This window comes from Pleuronectes platessa, chromosome 23 (genome assembly GCF_947347685.1).
Source record: "Pleuronectes platessa chromosome 23, fPlePla1.1, whole genome shotgun sequence".
Lineage (NCBI taxonomy): Eukaryota > Metazoa > Chordata > Actinopteri > Pleuronectiformes > Pleuronectidae > Pleuronectes > Pleuronectes platessa.
The window spans coordinates 13,676,936-13,692,848 of record NC_070648.1 but is presented as its reverse complement, the minus strand read 5'-3'; the positions used below and the strand labels follow the sequence as shown (position 1 = coordinate 13,692,848).

The 15,913-nt window shown below is 41.3% G+C and overlaps 2 protein-coding genes across 3 annotated transcripts in view; one reads left to right on the top strand and one right to left on the bottom strand.

Moving 5' to 3' along the window:
• The first annotated feature begins 693 nt into the window (after positions 1–693).
• On the top strand, positions 694–3,936 carry mad2l1 (MAD2 mitotic arrest deficient-like 1 (yeast)). The gene is made up of 5 exons (XM_053416780.1): positions 694–864; positions 2,208–2,354; positions 2,858–2,978; positions 3,216–3,319; positions 3,450–3,936. Exons 1-5 carry the CDS (start codon positions 801–803, stop codon positions 3,620–3,622), a joined length of 609 nt encoding a protein of 202 aa, XP_053272755.1. The 5' UTR covers positions 694–800; the 3' UTR covers positions 3,623–3,936.
• Positions 3,937–4,059: 123 nt separating this feature from the next.
• The window catches only part of pde5ab (phosphodiesterase 5A, cGMP-specific, b), a 56,032-nt gene continuing 44,178 nt past the window's right edge, over positions 4,060–15,913 (bottom strand). For both annotated transcript variants that reach the window (XM_053416778.1, XM_053416779.1), the window contains exons 17-22: positions 12,836–12,936; positions 12,263–12,340; positions 11,857–11,920; positions 8,562–8,636; positions 8,320–8,403; positions 4,060–8,147 (exon numbers count right to left, since the gene is read on the bottom strand). In XM_053416778.1, coding sequence (XP_053272753.1) covers positions 8,028–8,147; positions 8,320–8,403; positions 8,562–8,636; positions 11,857–11,920; positions 12,263–12,340; positions 12,836–12,936 — 522 coding nt within the window. In that variant the 3' untranslated portion in view covers positions 4,060–8,027. The remainder of the gene's footprint in view (positions 8,148–8,319; positions 8,404–8,561; positions 8,637–11,856; positions 11,921–12,262; positions 12,341–12,835; positions 12,937–15,913) is intronic.

The window sequence follows — 15,913 nt, the reverse complement described above, 5'->3', positions numbered from 1 at the left end:
TTTATGTGTGAGGCCAAACTCAAATATTATTTTAAGTGTTTTTGAAACAGGATTTCCCCCACTTTTGGTTTGTGTCATTAATGGGAAATTTAAACTTCCATTTTTTTTACTGTTATTGAGCAAAATGCATTTCTCCATTCAAAACACACATAAAGGAGGTGTGTGTGTCTCCGTTGATTGAAATAGATAGGCAGACAGACAGATACATGGATAGATAGATAGATAGATAGATAGATAGATAGATAGATACATATATAGATAGATATATAGATAGATAAAAAGACAGACAGACAGACAGACAGACAGACAGACAGACAGACAAAAAGAAAGACAGATAGATAGATAGATAGATAGACAGACAGACAGACAGACAGACAGACAGACAGACAGACAGACAGACAGACAGACAGACAGACAGATAGATAGATAGACAGACAGACAGACAGACAGACAGACAGATAGATAGATAGTTGGATAGATAGAAAGATAGATACAACTCTAGTGTTAAAGAGTTCCACTTAAAAAAGTCATCAAAAGCACAGATTGAAAACTATGTTGATACTCATATAAACTGGATGTATTTAAAAATGGTGGCATGACTTTGACGTATACTGCCCTCTATTGCCAAATACTTGTAAGCGCAGCTACATACGTCATCAACCATACGCCGGAACCCTGTACGCATGCGCAGCGGTGTCAGCTGACAGAATTCAAACTGGGCGGCGGGTAGCTGAAGGTGAGACTGAAAAAAACACAGCAGAGCTTCATTGTGCAGAGTTCGAGCAGAAGCGAGAGGAAAGATGACGAGCACGTTGAAAGGCATCACTCTGAAGGGCAGCGCCGAGCTGGTGGCCGAGTTCTTCTGTGAGTACGCACGGGTCTGATTCATGGGATTAAAGCGACAGTTTGTGGCGAAGCCGTGGACACGCACCGAGTCGGAGCTAATGCTACATGTAGCTTCAGGAGGAGCTCCACCGCACACCGAGGAGAAAACACAGAACCTCCATCTTGTGCTACTCTCTGTATTTCCACACTCCTTACTTCCACATCTTGGATTGCACGCTCTCTTTATTGCAGCTCACAACCAGCCACAGTCGGTTTGCGTTAGTTCACATTTAAACTGTCACCGTGGTGCGCACCGCCCACCGTGGAGCTCACTCGTGCAGAATGAATCCACCCAGGAGAAAGAGCTGTGCATTAACGATTCACTGTGTCGTACAGAGAAGTTAGAATGCGTCTTCTGACATGTAGTTGAACAAAATAATAAATAAGGATAGACTTCATTTGTATAGCACATTTCATAACACAGCTATAAGGTGCTCGACAGACAAAACTACAAATCTGAAGGCAAACATGAGGAAACAACAAGGCCGGTTCCACCATCTCATCCAAGATGGCTTAAATAGATCATGTTCTATTTGAAACTTGAAAAGATTAAATACACACTGAGGGGACTTACAGATACATTTGAAAGGGTATCGAGGCCTAGTTATTTACTCCATATTGCGTACAGATGTTTATTTAAATATTTGGTGGTGTGTTGGGGTGGGGGGAGGTCACATGGGAAGGGAGTTATGTAGGATGTATTTCAAATATTGACTCTGTGAAACAGAAGTTGGGGGGGGAAATGTCACACAGAAGATCACACTGCAAAAAAGGACAGATACAGAAATAAAAGAAAAAGCTGCACATGAGAAACGAGTAGAAACATGATTAAATAAATCCTTGTAAAATGATTAAAATCGCCTGTAAGATAAGAACGAGGAGAAAACTCACCTGTAAATTGTGTCTTTAATGATAGATTTAAAAAAAAGGATGAGGAGTTTGACAGACAGATCTCAGGGTCACCTTTGGTCCTCAGCCGGGACTGCTGAATGGCGAGTAGGACCAAGACTGACGAGCCCGAAATATACTTCAGTGCAAGTTCTGAACCATCATTCAAATTCAGCAGTAGCATCTTCAAATCAGCATGAAGCCAGTGAAGAGAAGCTAAAGGGAAATTATATAAAAAATATATTTTGTGCATGTTAAATAACTTCACAGTTTGTGGAATGTCTGTTTTTTGGGGTTAATAACCTCGTGCAGATAGGAACACTTTAAATAAGGAGGCTCCCACAATGATCCTTGCCCTATTCGTAACTGTCTCTGTTTATGTATTCCATATTTTGTCATGTTAACCCCCATTTGATTCATTCTTTCTACCACAGCTTTTGGCATCAACAGCATCCTGTACCAGCGAGGCATCTATCCCGCCGAGACATTCACCAGAGTCACCCATTACGACATGAGCCTTCAGCTCACCACTGACTCCAAACTGAAGGACTACCTGACCAACGTGGTGTCTCAGCTCAAAGGTAACTTCAGATTCAGGGCTTTTCTTTTGGCTTCATTTTCAAAAGCTCCATTATTCTTCTTATTTTTTTAATCTATTTTTCCCCAGAGGAATTCCATTGTACGGGCCAAGATTAAAAACATTAGAGAAACTGAGTTCAGTCGCTTTGAGTTGAAGTTAGTTATGTTATGGGGGATCTTATTATTATTAATATGAAAGAGAATAAGGAGTTATACATAATTCCTTTAGTGAAATCAAATGTGTAGTTACCAAATAAAGGTTGAAACTATGGTTTCATTTAACTATTTCTAATGTCAGTTATCTGTTTATAATTTTTTTGTAATGAATCCCCTCTATAAAATGTCATACTAGGGAAAAAAAGAAATCAAGTATTGTCCTCAGGCTCTCAATGTGATCTAAGTAAACTTAGACAACAAATGTGTATATTTGACTATTTTTTTTTAATCTAGGACAGTTTTATGCCATTGAGAGTGTTTAGTGATCGTGTGTCCCTCTGTGTCGCAGACTGGCTGTTTGAGTGCACGGTGCAGAAGCTGGTGTTGGTGATCACGTGCCTGGAAACCAACGAGGTGCTGGAGAGATGGCAGTTTGACATCGAGTGTGACAAGTCAGCCAAGGAGAGCAGGTCAGCTCCTCTACAGTGTCAGGCGCTGTCATTTAACTAACAGCCATGGAACAGAATTTGAATCTTATTTTGAGTTTATATGACAAATAATAATCATAAATCATAATGGATTTGTAACATTTAAAAGCAGAATTACTCAAAATTTCATAATGAACACAGTCTGACAGGCCTGTGTGTTCGTGGTGGCCACAGTTCTTCAGATAATGTTTTTAAAACGAGCTCCCCTGTGTTTCCCAGTGCTCCCAGAGAGAAGTCCATTAAGACCATTCATGACGAGATCCGCTCCATCATCAGACAAGTAACAGCCACCGTTTCTTTCTTGCCGCTATTGGAGACGCCATGTGAGTAACCCTGTGGTTATCTGCCATTAATTGTTTTCTCCTTATTGATTCCTCTAGTTTTAGATTGTGGGAGTGTGAATATCTATGGGCTAATCCTTGTCACCCTCTGGCCCTTGACCTCCTCTTCCAGGTTCCTTTGACCTCCTGGTCTACACGGACAAAGACCTGGTGGTGCCGGACATGTGGGAGGAGTCGGGGCCTCAAATAATCGACCAATCGGAAGAAGTGCGCTTGCGTTCCTTCACCACCTCCATCCACAAAGTGAACAGCATGGTGGCTTACAAGAGGAGCGAGGCCGTTTAAACGTCAGCCATGAAGCTGTGTGAAGCACCAACCAGTGTCCTTTATAGAAAACTGTAGATTCTTTTTTTACATTGCCCTTTCCTATCTCACTGTCGTCTCCTGCTTCCTCTCTCGGAACTTCACCTCGTCTCCTTCGTGTCAGGAACGTGAAGACGAGCTCCTCAGTCTATTCTGATGTAAATATTACCATAAAAGTGGTTTGTCTGATTTTTTCCAATGTTGTTTCCTCTTACTCTCAACTTGTCAAGCTATATTTTAGAAGCTAGTGGTTTGTATGTACAACTTTTATAACATGTAATAAAAAATTCATATGATTTGGGTCTATAGTCAAGGTTCTTCATGGTATAGCTTTTGACCACAAGGTGGCAGTGCAACACAAACTGGGTCTGGAGTTGTGTCTGTATGGCGTGCTGAGTTACATAACAACACACAGAGAATAAGCATTATTCTTTAATGGGACAAACCATTGCCTTGGCTCACAGTGTTCAGTGGTGTCGACGGTTGCAGATGTGGAACACCTCCTTCATCACAGTACCATATCAGCATATTAGATTCTCTCGCCTGCAGTGGACAACTCACAAGTCTTTGTCTTTCATTTAAAAAAAACCAAACCTTCCTCTCTGGTGTAATGCCCTCTGGTGTACATGCAACAAAACAAGGAGGGAAGCAAACTTCTCTGAAACGAGCCAGAGACTGAAGCAGTGAGGAAATCATCAGGGGTCAGGTGACTCCTGCAGACTAAGTACAAAACAACCACAGATACAAACAAGCTTTCTGAGCATGTGCGTCTACAAAAGTGCTTTAGTGAAGACCAGGCTGTAGGGCCTGTTTTGTTTCTGTTAATAAAAATGCACATGGGTGGCAACATTTGTGCGTACAGAGCGGCTGATGAGACGTTTCCTCCATTATTCTAAACCCCTATTCCCTTTCTATGCAGAACTAAAAATGGTCATGAAAAATAAAATAAACTCAGGATCTACGTTTCAAAGCAGAAGGTGAAATCCTGTGTTTGAGTGGTTAAAGCTCTTCTGACACACTGCTATCCACTTGGAACATATCCAGCAGAAACCCTTTGCTGCTTATCACCGAGGGGGGGTGGTGCTGATTGCACTATTCTTCTCTGTGTGACAGTGGCTCCCAACCTCATTCCTCTGCGGCCCCTTCATATTACACAGGCTCACCACAGGTTGTAGAGCGTGGACTTCAGCGGATCCTTGAAACGCAACGTATCAAATGGTTTATGTCTCGGTGGAAAACTATTAAGAGCACAAAGTTGTAACTGAGTAGCTGATTACAGTCTTGCTCAATTCTAATGATTAATAAGTAATTATGTAGGGATGCACGATGGGGAGTTTTTCAACTGATGCACAACACCGATAATTCCCTGCTTCTCATGGGTGATACTGATAACAGATAGGGACTTTGGATTGATGGATAGATAGATGATATAACCGATTTTGCCGTGGACTGCTTTAGCCTTTCCACCGGCTCTAGTAAACCTCTTGCAGATTTCAGATTCCTGTTGAATGGAGAAATCTATGGTCCGTTTCTGCTGTTTCAGCTGCTTTGTGTTTCTTCTATACAGCTGAGCTGTGATGACGACCTTTCAGGTGACATAAGATTTGTTGTGTTAAAACCCGCAATCTTTTTTCCCCAGTACACACTGACATAGAAACATATTTCTCCCTCCATCCGCCCCGATAATATCTTGCACCCTTAAATTATTCCTAATTTAAATATTTCTTCAAATCTCTTAAATGGCACATATGAGAACTTTGGCTTCTTTTATTAAGTTGAAAATGGGTTTGCTGAAAAGCAGGTTTGTTTTTGTCTTGACCAAAAAGCTCGGAGTCCACGTGTGGACATTCAAGACAGCTGTTCCACCAAGAAGAGATTTTTTCTTTCTACAAATATGGGTGAATTTGAAGGATTTTTTTAAACAAGTATTTCAAACAACAAACGGCAAAAGATCTGAGAAAAATGTTCTGCTTAAGACACCAATTGTTTTTCTATTGCATCCATCTGTGCCTTCACATTAACCTTGGGACCCCTGGGGTTGGGGTGGGCTGGTGGTGGGAGGGTCCAGATCATTATGTTGGGAACCACTGCACCGTGAGCTGAAACCTTTGGCCATGTCTCCGCAGATCAGTAATATAGCAGAACCATCGGACAACGGTGGTTTCTGCTGCACATGACTGAGTGGGATTTCTAGCGTGTCAGCATAAACTGTAGCCCCGATACATTCAGAAATACATAATGTGCGAGAACGTCCTATCCAATTCATGAGAACCCTTATGAGCCAGTCTGTTTAACCTTCAGTGAAACTCTTGTAGACTAATTGAATCAAATGAATTAAAGATTAATAATGTAATAATGTCTTTTGTAAATTGATGTCACTGTGTGTTTGCCGAACAGTGGGTAGGGTTTTCTGCAAATAGGAATTACGACACCTCTGTGCTGTTCGTTGGTTTTAAAAAAGTTCACTCAACCCTGCTGGCTCAAATGCAAGTGTCGTTCAGTTATAAAAACAGGACGTAAAAAACATCCTTTTTTTTTCAGGGAAAGGCATTAATGGAATCAGAGAGATGTGGACAAATATAATATATATACTTTTTTTCGAAATTGTGAATTGGTCCTATTTTATCACAACAAGGCAGTGGAAGAATCTAGACCAATTTCCATTTGAAATTGCGGGCCTAGTCTTTGGCTATTTTATATTAAAAAAAAAAAATAGAAATCAAATAACACAATACAGTACATTTCATAATGTCATCTGCAAAGAGTTGTTCCTAAGAAAGATCGTTCGAAAAAAGCAGAGATGGGACTTTTAAGTATGAAAACTACATTTCTTATACAAAGAATCATGTGCTCCTGACAAATGGATGACCTTACAATATAGAAACTCTAATAAATATATAAAACAAAAATAAATATGCAATAGTTAAGACAGTGAGTGAAAAAAAAATGATACAAAAGACTCAAACCCTTGTAGTGCGTCTGCTGTGATCAAAGACATATGGAACATATCAGTATATTGTGACACTCTGTAAAGTATATGGTAAATATCTGTAGCCCACTGGAATGGTGCTGATCCCCGAGGATCCATGTCGCACCATTCAGTGCGCTGCTAAGGTTCACTACCCGTGAGAGATAGTGTGTGTGAGACTTCAAGATGAAAGCCACTCTGTGCAAAAATAAAAATGGCTATTGTAATAAATATAGCTTAGTGCTGACTGTTATTGTCTCTGGTGAGTGAATAGTGACAACAAGAAGGGAGGTCTCACAAAGCTTGAGGAAATGAAGCATGTCGTGCTCACGTGAGAGTTTGACGGCTGCCTGAAGCTGAATGAAGAATTTGTAAGATGTATTGAACAAGGGGTATTACATTATTTTCATAGGTCGGACCATATCTTATATGCACTCAGTAAAGTTGAGATCTGGGAAGAAAACATGGGCCGTCTGCAGTCAGGCTCTATGGACAACAGTGTCACCTTGTGTGGCAATACAGTATTTGATGTCTAAATACTCAAAAATTTTGGAATATGACCAAAATGTTCCCACACTTCTGATTTGAATCTGCCTATGGGGTCGGCAGTCAATGGGTAATCAATAATGTTGAGCTAATTAAGCTAGCCTCACTTTTACCACAGGGGTCAACGTTGAAAGACAGTAAATTACACAAAGTGTGTAATATTTACAAGATACGTGTGCTACCTTTATATATGTTCTATGAAAATATTTTTGATGATTATAATCATAGTGTTTTCAGACAAAATGCTTAGCAAATATTTCCTAGCTGTGAAATTGTGCTGGCCAATGTAAAAAGAAGTCTATTCATGTATATGAGCCAAACATCTTGATCAGAAGATTTGCGTGATGCTGTGTTATGACGTCAAAGATCGGGAATGGAGGACAAACACGTTGTCGCCGTGTGTACACCTGGAGTTGTGCGAATCAACTTCTATACACACAGAACAAAAACGAGAGGTCTCTGAGGAGTGAGTAACTGTATCTCTACCAGGTAAGTTCTTAATGTATACTGATTCTGTATTTCCCTAATGAACCAAGATAGCACCAGTGCCAGCTGCCTTCCCCATTTGGTATGTTGTATTCCCAGATCCGAGTGACAGACTTGGTGAGTGAAACCTCATTATTGCAAAATGGAAGGATGGACATACCTATGAAAATAACTAAGTAGACAGAACACATGAAAGTCTCTGCCCTTTTTCTTTCACCACAACATAATCTAAAAAATGTTAAGTCACTTTCCATTCACGAAGGATATTTGATCTTTCATGTGTATGTATGTATAATCATGCTAATTTCATGAAACTTTGTGAGACCAGGTTGAACAGGGAAAGCCCTGGAAATTAATGTAGGTTGAAAAGCCGAACTGGCTTCGGGATCACACCAAGCCGTTGACCGGTTCCTTCTCGCGCTCCTCAGACAAACGCTTCCAATGCTGCCGGTTTTTCTGGCATCCTTCCAACAGGGGGGAGCAACACTCGGACATGCCAGCCAAAGTCTGTGACAGTGACAAATACAATTCATGAGAGTTGTTTTTGAATACCCAAAAAATTCATTTAACTTCTTGATTCATATTTCTTCCCATTGAAAGACCTACTGAAGGTGTATTTCTAACTAGAGAATAGTAAAAAGGTGAAGGTCCACCATTTCTTTTTGCTTTAACCAATTACCTCATATAGTTGAATGCAAATGGCATCAATGAAGGACACTTGCATGCTGGGTATCTTATCTCTTTTCTCACGATTCATCAGGTCCTAAAGTGAACGGGTGGAAACAAAACAAAGGAAGGGTTAAAGACAAGAGGACTCAAAACAGATCCCTGAGGCACACCACAGCATCTGTTGTACTGTTTAGAAAAGATTTCATCCCATATCACACAAAATACAGCATCTCCTGGAGTGACAATACTTACAATCGGTTCAATGTTTAGCTCGTGCCTCTCCTTATCCCCCTGTTCAAAGAACTCAGTGGCCACCAGCTCTGCAATCTGCATTACAGGGAAAAGAAAGACACGTTATATAAATAATCCATAACCTAAAACAGTTCTTTCAGGTGGGGGGAAAAGAAAACGACAAAAAGCTAAATGCATGAATATAGTTGTATAAAAAAATCCCTTTTAGTTCCAATCATGTTCTAGTACAAGAAATGGGCAAGGATGTCTTAACTATTGATGTTAAACTATTGAGGTTGAACACAAAGTCCATCCAGGCTTTACTTTTCAAACCGAGCTTTCAGTTTCTCTGTCATCGTCTGGATCAAATCCTCAGTTTGACTTGGATGCAAGTCCACGACATTTGAGCTTTGCAAATCAAAGCTCTGCTCTGTTGTCGTACTTAACCTCAGAAACTCTGGCATATTTGTGGCAGTTTAAATTTCAGTGGATGTACTTTAATAAACTCCTTACAAGGCTGGGCTTGGGACTACAGTTGGGACCTCATGCCATGGAGACAACACAAAACCTTAAATATTCTAGAATATCTGGAAAAGACTAAACATATACTGTTTTTCAAAAGGCTGGTAAGACTCGCAACAGATTGAGTAAACAAGCAAAAACAACAGGATGTGGGAAACAGCGAGAAAGGAGGAATGTAATTGAAGGTCCAAGTCAGTACATTGAGCGTGAAGAACAAACCAAAGAGAAAGCGGCAGAGGTCTGGCTGTGGTAGCCCCACTAAGTTAATGCTCTCCGTGTGTTTGCAGAGAGGTAAATGAGGTCTGACTGCAGCCTCAGGCTCCAATCAGTATCACTTTGTGTGTACGTGTGTGTCGAGGCAACGTGCAGCTCATTGATTGAGACTGCAATCAAGGCTCAGCACTAAGGATGTGCAGGGGGGGGGGGACTCAGGCAGAGAGAGAGAACTTATTATAGCTGACTAAACCCATCACCAGGCAAATGTTAACAGGCGAGGTTAAGTAACTGTCTTTATTTACTTAACCTTGTGTCATTCAAAATACCAACGTTTCTATGTGCACGTAGCGGAGTAGGTTAGCTCCGTGTGGAAATAACTTGGCCAGATATTGTTTTATAAGACTTCCAAGAACAGTCCGACAGACCAACGGGATTCCTGAACGTTTATCTGTTGATCTTGGAGGGAGCCTGCGCACACTTACGACACATGCTCACGATCTGTATGGTCAAGCACTGTTTGTAAGCACTAAATCGAGAAGTCGAGACAAGAATCTTGAGAGAATAGTCCGGTGTTCCATTTCTCTTCAGATCTATAAATTAGGATATAATTGCAGGAGGGATGATGCTTGTTGTCAGATCTACTACAGCTACTTGGTGGGTAAAAAGTTAGACTCTAACTAATTAACTATGAACTGAGACTTTAGGTTTTGGTGTGATATCTAAACATGGAGTCAACATTTCCACACTTTCAGGCATTTTAAAAGAAAAGGACATATTATATAAAATATTCAAGTAAAATATAAAAGATATAAAGACATAAAACCAATAAATAACATGTTATATGAAAGGGATTATAATTTGATAACATATGACAAGTTTGAATTTGAGAATCTGATGACTATCTAGTAAGAAGAAACGAATAGGAAAACTGGGACAAAGTGTTAACTTTTAATGTTAGCATTTCAATGCATAACACATTGCTTATGAAATGTTGTCATTCATCAAATGTTCATCAGCAGCTGATTCCTCCTCATTCTAATTCCTGAGAAGCAGACAGAGCTTCAGAAAGGGAAGGACTTGTGAGTGCACCTGGATCCTTACACCGAGCTGTCTTATTTCAAGACCGAGTCAAATCCTATTCAAACTCCAAGTCAAACGTGCAAATATAGAAAACAAACCTTCGAAACAAACCCCCCCAGTTTTCAAAATTAAAGTTCAAAGTATTGAATTTATATATCTAAGGAAAGTACCTTGCTGCAACCTTTTCTGGAATTTTGGCAAATGACACGCACGATTTGTTAAAACCCTACAATGAACTTTCAAATTCCGTTGAATTTGGTGACTCTGTGGACAAAACGATGGTGTTTCCATCGTCTTTTGTCGTACAAACCTAAATGTGGCCAGAATGTGCATTTGTTTTAGAGGGAGTGGAAAAAAAGACAGAAAGCTGTTTGCAGGATGCCTTGCGATGAGGTCATGTATCTTTTTGTTTCTGTATGATTGGTAAGTGTAATATGTTTTGGTAATATCGTAAATCGCTTTTTATTTTGCATGTGAGTGCACGTTTACAGCTTTGAATGTTTTCCGAGGTGTCATCTGAGGACGGCTCTCATTAATGAGCGCTCACTTGCCTTTGAACCCAACCGCACACACACACACACGCATGTACGGCTGAAGCACTCTCCCCCGTGCATGTGGCTCATAACAAGGTGCAGACTAACGAAGGTCACCAGGGAGATGAAGCCATGGGGACACAGCTCCACGACGGGCGAGGAAAACAATGAGTGTGTGAGCAAGCAGAGGGAGGTAACAGCAGGGAGTTAAGAAGTAAACCTGAATAGCACTGAGTAGAGTCCACACCTCTGCCAAGGCTCAACAGTCCCCTGATGAAACCACAGTCACTAGATACAGATTCTTATTTAGATTTGAACCAAATTGCACACACCCAACTATTTTTCATAAAGATCAGAATGTTATTCTCTGAGAAATCAAGGAAACGGTTCAAAAACGCCACATTTCAGAATATTAAAGAAAGTGAAAAAAAAATCCCTGGAGCTTGAATAAATTTAACATCGCACATATCATAAAAAAAATTAAAGTATGATGTATATGTATAAATCATAACTAAAGTTTGACAACAACAACACTCGTCATTTGTGCAGTAAATGAAAAAGGTAAATTAGTCGGCCATTAGATTGAACTGTTCTGTCCTCAGTCTTCAGGCGACACATATTACACAACAACCGCACGCTGGATAAGTTAATAGCTCATATCCTGTTACATTATATCACACAGGTAGCCCTCCGTACTATTCTCTACCGCAGATGTATGATTGCTTCATACGTGCGATTCTTCAGGGTCACTGATTATCTCCTTGTTCTCTATTGTGTATGAGGAAGAATTGCATTGTATGACTTCTGATAAAGCAGAAAGAGAAGCTGTTAGAAACTAGCTACAGAAATCAGAGGGAAACACAAAGAAAGAAAATTGTAAACTGGCCAAAAAGATGCAGGGAGAAGGCACAAACTCCCACATGCACGCACACACACAGTCTGTAAAGTGATCTGGTTTTCTTTACCCTTTTCTGCACCGGCCAGGGCTTGGTGATGGCCGAGATGTCACATGCAGTCATCAGCATTGACCTGAAGGAGGCGACACAATGACACATGCTGATCTTCACACACCCACATCAAGGAGAGGAGGTTAACTTGGACTTTCTCGCTACGTTTGGCAGCTTTTAAAAATCCCCAACCGAGGACTTTTCAGTTTACATCTCCAAATATTTGGCAACACTTTTTTCGTGTTGGAACCTTTTCTTGGAGAACAGCCAAGTGCTGCTTCTCGACGTACGGCTCCCACAGCTTATTTGGAGCTAAGCTTATGAACTCCAGGCGAGGCCACGCTGCGGATTAGCAGCGCACCAGGAAGTTAATGTTTTATTCGCTCGCACATTTGCATGTCTGTGACCTGGTCCTCATACTCACCTCAGTAAATCTCTGTGATCTTCGTCCTCCCAAACAAACTGGCTGTTCTTGGTGAGCTCAAAGAACTCCCCTCGCCTCCTGACAACACACATATATACACACATATGAGACCCGACGTAAACCCTGAAATTTGAAAAAAATTATCAAATTGCCTGCAGAATTTATTAATTAAATTAAGTGTGATTGAGCAAATGCAATTTTTATTAAAGCCCACATTTGAAGTCTGAGGTAGGCAAGAGTTAAGATTTTTCGAGTTACTGACAATATTGCATTGTATGTTTTTGTTAAACTTACTCCAAAATACAACCAATAAAATATCCACAAAGTGATACCTGAATATACCACATTATTCAGAATAAAAAACACTCTTGAAATCAGCCTTAAGGGACATCAATGAATTTCGACGCCCTGTAATGACAAGATGAGTCTGCTTTGCTTTACTACCCCCAGTTGGAAAAACTCGATAACCTCCCTAATCTTCCTGCGCTGCCTAAATTGACTTTTCCTCTTCAACCCCCCCTCTCCATCCCTCACCAGTCAGATTTCCATCTGGTCTTGACATTTGGTACCTACTTCATGTACAGGGCCAGGTCGGTGGCCAGAATAGCCCTCTCGATCATCTTCAGAGTGGCCTTGTACTCGTCCAGGGAGAGGCCGCTTAGGATCTGGTTTCCCTGGAGAGACAGAGAGAAAAAGGCAGAGGAAAATCGGTGAGCTCGGAAATGGCTCTGCATGCTATTCAATGATTTACACTCATATACAGAGTACACACATGAAAGTTCCCCAGTGTTTGTGCAATAAAGTATGGAGAGTGTGATAGCCACCCTCTGAGGAGTCAATGCTGAAATCAATCTAACAACCAAATCCAGTCCACGTGTCTCGAGTGGTCATATGCATTGGTGTTGACACATCATTTCACGTCCCGTCCATTTCAAGTGCTTTTCAGAGTGTGCGATTATCACCCTGCCTGCAACAAGGTCTGCAACAAGGTGTGTGCGTGCGTGTGTGTCTGTGTGTTAAACGTATCCAGCACCAGTGAGGGTAAGTGGTGCTGCGGAGTCGGGAGTGTGTGTAGTTTGTTTTGAGGCCATAAAGATCAGAGCAGGCAGTGAGTTACTGTAATTTTATTGGGCAACCAGAGTGTTCCGTGGTCGACTCGGGCGAGCAGCTGGAAAATGAGAAGTAGGGGCATAATAAATCTGCAGCAGCATTAGGGCCCCGTCAACAGCCAATATCAAGCTATTGCTTTCCTGTTGGAGAGAGCGCCGACTACCTGAGGTTGAACCGATTTGAACTGTGACCCACTTTGAAGATGTTGTTTCTGCCTGATCAGTTTTATGTGACACACACTACGCAGATAACGTTGTTTACGTAACGGCCCACACTGTAAATCCACTGTTGTACAGCACTTTCAAGATTAAAGCTTTATGTCTGTAAACCGGTAAATAGGTGGTATATAACTGGACTATAAGTTTTTTCTAGTTTATTCAAGAAATTCTATGTTGTATAAAAGACTAAAGTTAAGATGAACAACACATCTCCGCTTCTTCCTATAAAACTAAAATCTAACTTTGCACTGGCAATGTCATTTGAAGTTATGCAGTAGTCTTGTGCTCCTGGAGTGGAACCAAAGAATGGATGTCCCATAGATTCAACCTGTACATCAGTGTGATAAGAACTACCTATAATGACCAGAATCATTTTTTTGACAAATGTATCTTATGTGCAATTTAACTTTTTAGTTCAGCTAGCATGGATGGTTTATGACCTATCCTGCACCCAGCCACCAGGGGACGATCAAGAGCTTTTGTCTTCACTTTTGGGAGCTAACTTGTCATCCATCTTTATACACAGTCTATGGTAAGAACTGACCCTTTTAGCTTTTTGTTCAAAAGCTTTCAAGCTCTTCGTTCTTACTTTGGTCATTAATTCGAATGATATTAACAGTACGACGTGTAGTTTAAGTCACTGTGTTACTTTTGTAGAAATGTCATTTTTAATCTCTTCGTAAAAAGAACTTTATGAGGTGCTTTATCTAGTTGTGCGTAGATCTCCACTTAGTAGAGACTGAAGTTAACACAAACCAAAAACTTTTGGTTCCACTGACAGCTGGGTTCGGTTCCTGGCAGACGGGCCTTGCAGCTTGGCCAGGCTGTGCGAGCCGCACTGTTGGCAGGTGGGAAGCCAGTGAGGGATGTAATTTGGAGACTTGATGACTTGGCACTGACAGGTTCCCGATGCATAAAAGGCTTCAGTGAGGATAAACATAATACTTATTGAATTACACGGAAAAGTTATTGCTTTAAATGCTCAACATTTTGATTGCATTGGAGGAAGGCTATTAGATTACCAGTTTTGATTACTTTCCACATTAGATTATGGGTAGTTATTAAATTATCAGTTTCTACAATGGTATTTTGGAATCGGCAATGGATCGACTTCCGCATCAGAGAAACCATGACGGGCCTTAAACTGAAATATTTACCAATAGGCCAGAACATGGACATGTGATACCTTCTGTTGTAGGACGATTGCAGATCTGAGACCTATAGTGTTGTGTGTCTCTCCTGGGGCTGGCTGGGAGTCAGTTAGGCCACCATGATGAGAGGGAGATGGAGCCTCTTGAACGCGTCTGCCAGGAGCTCAGCTGCTACTCACTGAATCCGCTGCAGCTGTGAAAGCGCAACTCATGTCCTGTGTTGCATAACTGTGATGAGGATCCACTCTGCGTGTGAGGATGCAGTCTGCAGGATGTTTTGGGGGGTTTGTAGCTTCTGTCTTCCTGCCACTACGGTCACATTCACAATGATGGTGCCAACTCCTCCTTTGCGTGCGGCTTTCTTGGGGGGCAGCTGGCCAGTCACGGCAGTAACACTACATGAGCATGTGCGGCCCCTCTGATCATATTTGTGTTTATCAGATCGCTTTGCGGGAAACAGCTGCCTGTGGGGTTGACGAGTGCATCTCAGGCCGTTACCGTAAATGGGCTATAAAGCCAAAACAATGCAGAAGAGGGACGCTCAGAAGGGCTGCGGCAGAGTTGGGTAATCATTTTCTATGATACAGTGACGATGGCACTGAACCTTTTTTCATTACAGAGTCACCTGGTTCAGTGTGGACGTCCAAAAAACTGTCTAAATCAATATTCTAATGTTAAAAATGAATTCATTGCAAAACTGAAGTCCCCTTCAGCTAAGCAGAGCCCTGTAGCATCTCTTAGCTCAATGCTCTGATTTGCTGAGCCACAATTGTGCTGGTTTGCTTTTGTTACTGCTCTCAGTGACCTCGTTCTTAGCCTCTGCAGGGAGCACTGCACTGATAAACCCACTGAACTCGGACAGATGACGTTGCAGCATTCAGAAGCTCAAGGGCCAGATATATTTCTAAGGAGTTGGTGGGGACCAAAAATGGAGCTAAAAGGAGAGTTGATATTGCGTTGTTTCACTGCCTTGAAGTTAAAGGTTCAGTGTGTAGAATTTAGTGACATCTAGTGGAGAAGTTGCATGTTGCAGCTGAATACCCCTCACCTCACCCTCCCGTTCCAAACATGACAGAGAACCTGTGATAGCCTTCAGTTGCTATAAAAACTCAAAAGGAGTTTAGTTTCTGTAGTGTGGGCTTCTGTAAAAAACATGGCGGCTCATAGAGAGA